General features: G+C 37.2%; 1 protein-coding gene across 1 annotated transcript in view; it reads left to right on the top strand.

Moving 5' to 3' along the window:
- RNF13 (ring finger protein 13) overlaps positions 1–5,993 on the top strand; it is a 151,243-nt gene that overhangs the window by 89,183 nt on the left and 56,067 nt on the right. Inside the window, exon 5 of the mRNA XM_007471298.1 lies at positions 5,345–5,432. Within this exon, the coding sequence (XP_007471360.1) occupies positions 5,345–5,432 (88 nt within the window). The remainder of the gene's footprint in view (positions 1–5,344; positions 5,433–5,993) is intronic.

Below are 5,993 nucleotides of genomic sequence, written 5' to 3'. Positions count from 1 at the left end.
GCAGCAGCAGCCTTAGCGTCTCCTGCCCGTCTCTGGTTTCCGAGCTTTTCTCGCGCCCGTCTCTGGAGCTCCTTTAGGCAGCGCTCTTAAAACCCCTCTCCTCGCGCCCCAGGAAACACAGAGGCAAGAAAAGGTCTCTTGCCTCTTGGGTAGGTCCAGACTTTCCCCCGGACTCCCTCCCGGCTATCCGTGGCGCACTAACCCCTTCGGGCTGTGTTCAAGCCGCCAACCCCAGTCCTCTCCCTGAGCTCCGACCGAAACCGAAATCGAGCCTCAGCTCGCAGCCCCGCCCGCCCCCGGCGGGTGAGCACACGAGCCTCTCGGGCTGGTGAGCGCCGGTCGGCGCCGATCCTCTGTGCGGGAATCTCTCCGCTTTGCCCTCCGCGCCCCTGTTGCTGTGCTGTCCTCCGCGGCTCCGAAGCTCCCCGCTCCGCCTCCCGCAATCTCTGCCCGCGAAGGGGCTCCTAGTGTGTGGAGACCTTTCCTCCTTCACGGCTCCCTCCCACTGGTGCAGGTACCGTCCTTATCCTTTTGTCTCTGTTTATTCTTTTTTCTCTTGCCCTACCCAGGTACGTGGGGAGTTTCTTGCCTTTTGGGAGGTCTGAGGTCTCCTGCCAGCGTTCAGTAGGTGTTCTGTAGGAGTTGCTCCACGTGTAGATGTATTTCTGGTGTATCTGTGGGGAGGAAGGTGATCTCTGCGTCTTACTCCTCCGCCATCTTGGAAAGAGTCGCCTAAATGTTACTTTTCAGATCTCTTTTTTCAAGATGATGTCAGACTTAGTTTTCTGATAATTAACGTTTTTACTAAGATGCATGAAAATACTATCTTTTGTTAATTTTTAAGGTAATACTTTAAAATATAAATATCATAAATTTAGATTTCTAGTATTGTGATTTCCATTAAGGCAGCAGGATTTTGGTTTTATTATCTTTTTGAGAACAAGGATAGATTAGTGTACATTTATGTCATTGATGAACTATGGACATCTTGACAGTGCAATCAGTTTTTTCTTCTTACAATGCCTCTTTTATTAGTGTTTTACCAATTCGTCTAGTCTGGAAATAAGATGAATTATTGTGTCATTCCCAGGGTTCCTTTTAGAACATGTCTTATTGAAGCCTCTTCCATTAGCAGTCCACTGTCTTCTGGCATACTGGCTATTTATAATAATAAGACAGCAGTCCCATATTTCTTTAAAACTCTTAGTTAGGTGCTACCTGGTCTACGTAATTTAATTGCAGCTAATTTGTTGATTAGATGTAAACTAGTACATTTAACACAATTTGAGCTAATGGCTCCCTAATCAGTTTCCTTAAAAAGGCAGATTTGTAGTTCAATTCAGAAGGCCTTTTCATGCAATTTTCAGTGTTGATGGCTGTTTTAGAATTTAGGTTTGTTAACTGTGCCCGCTTTTTATTTATGAATCTTTGAGTTCTTTGCCTCCATCTGACAGCGTGTTTGAGGTTGCATTTTATGAATGTGAAACCTTGCACATGCATACTGAATGATTTAGGTCTTATTTCTGCCTCATGTGTTTTTGAAAATACCAGCTGCTGCTTAGTTAAAAATGTAATTTAATTTGACTGACACATGATTTTTATAGTTCATAACATGGATATATTTTCCTTGTTTGTATTCGTAAGCCTGTTGATCCATATGTTAATGTGTTTCTTTTATTTAATTTCATTATTTTAAAAATCAATAACAACAACAAAAACCTCCAGGAAGGCTTCTTGTTAAAATTTTGAAAACATGTTTCTATTTTTTGTAATTCACATTTGTGCTTACAGAATTCCTTCCTATTTTAGTATTTTCTATTTAAGTAATTTTATTATTTTATTAGAGAACAGCTTTTGATATTGATATAATTTTATATTGTATTTATGGAACCAATTGCATTTGGATGTGTGAAAGAAACAGTTTTCCTCAGCTGCTCAATGCAGTTTTAAGAATATAATGACTAGATTTAGTTACATAGCAGATTGTTGTAAATCCATTAATTTACATTCTTAACAATTTGCAGTTCAGAAAGCCTCTTGTAAAATTGATGATTATTTTGTCCCTTCTTACTGGAAAAATTCACACATAGACTGTAGAAGATTTAAGGACCCCATGAAGGCCTGTTTTGTAAATGGGAAGGTACATATAATGTGTAAGTATGTTGTAGGAAGGGGGACCCCTTCCAGGGACCAAGAGTGGGCTCTTGTCTAACACTTGGAAATGAATTGTCTGAAGAGACACGTGCTGACAAAGCAAGAGACTTTTTCGGGGTGGGGGGGAAGTGCCTGGGTGGAGAGCAGCAGGGTCAGGGAATCCAGGAGGACTGCTCTGCCACGTGGCTCACAGTCTCGGGTTTTATGGTGATGGGGTTAGTTTCTGGGTTGTCTCCAGCTAGTCATTCTGACTCAGGGTCCTTCCTGGTGGCACACGCATCGCTCAGCCAAGATGAATTCCATCAAGAGGGATTCTGGGAGGTTGGTAGGACATGTGGACTGGCGTCTCTTCTCTCCTTTTGACCTTTCCCGAATTCTTCCGGTTGGTGGTAGCTTGTTAGTTCCGTGTTCCTTACCAGAATCTCCTGTTGTGAGATAACTCATGCAAGTGGCTATTACCTTGCCTGGCCAGGGTGGGCCGTTTCTGTCAGTGCTTCCCCTAACAACTATAAGGCATCATATAAGATAACAAATTGATATAAATACTAAGCAGGAAGCAGTTATATGGGTGCTTGGGACAGCATGTGGAACAGGGCATGGAACAGGACAGGCAGGATTCATGGAGATAATGGAATTTAAAGGGCTGATTAGGCGTTCAGAAGACAAAGCCTATTCCAAGCAGAGATGATAGCATGAGCAGATAGGTTAGAAAGCACCGGATCTGTTTGGATATCCATGAGTGTCCAGATCTCTGAGGATAGTGATTGTTTCTGATTCACCTTTGAGTTCTGCATTGTGCCCAACACACAATACCTTACTTGTTATGTAAATTCAGCAAACACTTACTGAATTGAACTATGTTTCTTTACATACACTTTATCATGGTTCCTGAGACCACCTACCCTGTATCTTAACATGTTGTATCTTGGCTCACAAATATATATTTTTCAGGGAAACAAGTTAAATCATGTAATCTCAATGACTTTGTGTATTAGTTGCCTTTAAAAAGAAATGCAAAACTTAAGTTTTATATTAGGAGAGACCAACTTTTGATATAAATTTTATATTTCTTAAATTGTATCTCTGGAAACAGTTGTTTTCTGGATTTGTGAAAGAAACATTTCTCCTTAGTTACTTTGTTAACTTTCTTGGGGAACAGTTAAATGGTCATTAAAGCATCAGATAAACTAATAGCAACCCCAACCAAGCATACTTTTGTTTTAATAAAAGCTAAGTGAAGTCTGTTCTGCTATGATAATATAATGAATAAATAATAGGTTAATATATAAGTAATAAATAAGAAATAAAGTTTAGAAGCTATTATATTCTTCTTGAGAGATTTTTTTTCCCTCCCCTTGGAAAGCAGTAAAATCTACGGAGAAGAGGCTGTGGAGGCTGGCATTTTCTTAAATTTTAGTTGTATAACAAACAAAATCCACCTAAAAATAAAACTTGCACACATAGGCAAAAATTAGTAAACTTACTTTTTTGATTACTGACTTTTCTTTGCATGACTGCAAAACATTCCTTGTAACAATTTTGTTGGCTGGTTGGTTTTCTTGCCGTTATTCCCAACATTAGAGCAGTAGGTCCTATGTTCGTGAGCTATTTATGCTATTTTAATTCATTAAAAAAAAAAAACTGCCTTGTTTTCTCTCTTGTGTTTGTAATGTTATAATATGAGCTATTAATTTAAGCACACTTTTTATAAATTTTCTCATTCTAGTAATATGTAATGAGTGCCTGTTCTGTCAGGATATTATTTCATAGGTTCTGTAGAGACTATAAAGATGAACAAAATATTAATTCTTTGAGGCACTGCAGATTCAGGGGTTTTTTGGTGATCGGATAAAAATATCCTGATTAATGCACATTACTGTCTCTTTCAGAATTCCAGCTTTCACTTGTGAGGTAGTTGTAGAGAAGTCAGTGGTAACGTAGAAGAGAATTTTACTCTTACCTGATTGGGGTTGAATACATGAGCCTCATTTTTCTTACTTAGCATTCAAATCCAGTCTGCTGAACACTTGGGCATTCCTTTTACTCTCAGGAACTCGACTTTTTGGGCTTTCCCTTACTGTTTGGAGCTTGACTCAGGTCTTATCTTTATTGAATTATGGTAGAATTTTGAATCATTATTATGCTGATAACTAAAACAGAGTTTCAAGGGTTTCTTACCATATTAAGTATCCAGAATTATATGTATATAGTTTTCAGAGTATTCAAAAGTATTTCAAGCATTCAAAACTATTATATATATATATATATATATATATTTTTTTTTTTTTTTGCATACCCAATTTTCACTTTATTTAACCAGTATGCAAATAATGATCTGATCCTTCATTTTTACCAAACAGTCCAAAGGAGTTAGGTCTGGGTTTATTTTTATTTAAAACAGATTGTTATTTTAAAAGTGAGGTGTGGTAACATGTGTGGATACTTTTCAGATCTTTCATGTAAGAAAATTCTTCCACACATCTAGCCATATTCTTATGGTGCGAAGCTTACTATTTTGGAGACTAGTTTTAGGAAAGATTATATAGCTAGTAGAACCAAAGTAAGCAACTTCAAGCTGGAGTTATTTTTAATTTTTTCAAAGCTTTAGAAAGGATTTTTAAAGAAAATCGTTGATGATCATGCTAATAATAAGAATAGCTTTTATTTGATTCGTTTCTATGTATCAGGCATGGTATTAAGCATTTTAAAAATTATTTTACATATGTGAAAAATATTGTTGCCATTCTCATTTTAAAGTTGGGGAAACTGAGGATTAAGGAAGAAAAAGAATTTGCCCAAGTTTAATGCACTCATAAGTAGCAGAGGTAGATTTGACTTCTCAAGGGCTGATGACTCTCAAGAGCCTGATCAAAGTCTCTACCTCTTTAGAGCCAGACAGGTTTATTGCTTTGCATCCTTTTGGTTTGGTAGCTTGTATCTCTGTCCTTTATTTGCCTCTCATTTCATTTAGTACCATGAGTGAAATCAAGAAGATATCTAAAGAAGTCCTTGATAATCAATTGTAAAACACATTATGTTTCAAGAACACACTTGAGATCTGTTCTTGTATATATACATAATCTAGTTCTAGTTGTATGTTATGGGCTTATTGATTTATGTTTGCTGAAGTTGAGGGGCCTTATGACAAAGCCCTTTCTTCCTCATATCATGACTGTTTTCTGACTTGCAGGTTTTAAATGCACAGAGAGCAGGATACAAAGCAGCCATAGTTCACAATGTTGATTCTGATGACCTCATTAGCATGGGATCCAACGACAGTAAGTACAGGTATCACTTTTCTTCTCTCCTGTTTGACCAATCATTCGAAACTAAAACTTACCAGAATTTCTTTTGTTTTATTTTCTGTTTGAAAAGCAAAATTTCTTCTCCATCAGAAAGATAATTTCCAATTTATAATCCTCTTGGGATAATTTTGTTCACAATATAAGTGGAATTGACTTGTTCTTTTCTGAACAGTTTGTCATTGTTGCTATTGTTTTTTTAACCTATGTGTTTCATTTTATAGGATGTATTGATATTTTGGTAAAAAAACAAAGGAAAGCCAAAGCTTTAAATAAAGATAAGCATATTGAGTCAAGGATGCCATAGGAGAATTTTTGTGATTTATTTAGAGATTCACAACGTTAAATTTTAGGATGTGCAGAAATACTAATTAGCTACTGTATTCTTATGGAATTTCAAAGCCACATACTTGTGCTCTCTTAACGCCAGTTGGTTATTATTAGTCCCTTAACATATATTGGCATGCCTATAGCTTTCCATTCACAATAGGAATGTCTTTCCTTATTCTTTACTAAATATTAGCTTGTAGGGAAAAT

This window comes from Lipotes vexillifer, unplaced genomic scaffold (assembly GCF_000442215.2).
Source record: "Lipotes vexillifer unplaced genomic scaffold, Lipotes_vexillifer_v1.1 scaffold618, whole genome shotgun sequence".
NCBI classification, from domain to species: Eukaryota; Metazoa; Chordata; class Mammalia; order Artiodactyla; family Lipotidae; genus Lipotes; species Lipotes vexillifer.
Note: the sequence above shows the minus strand (reverse complement) of the source record. Positions and strands in the feature narration are given on the sequence as shown.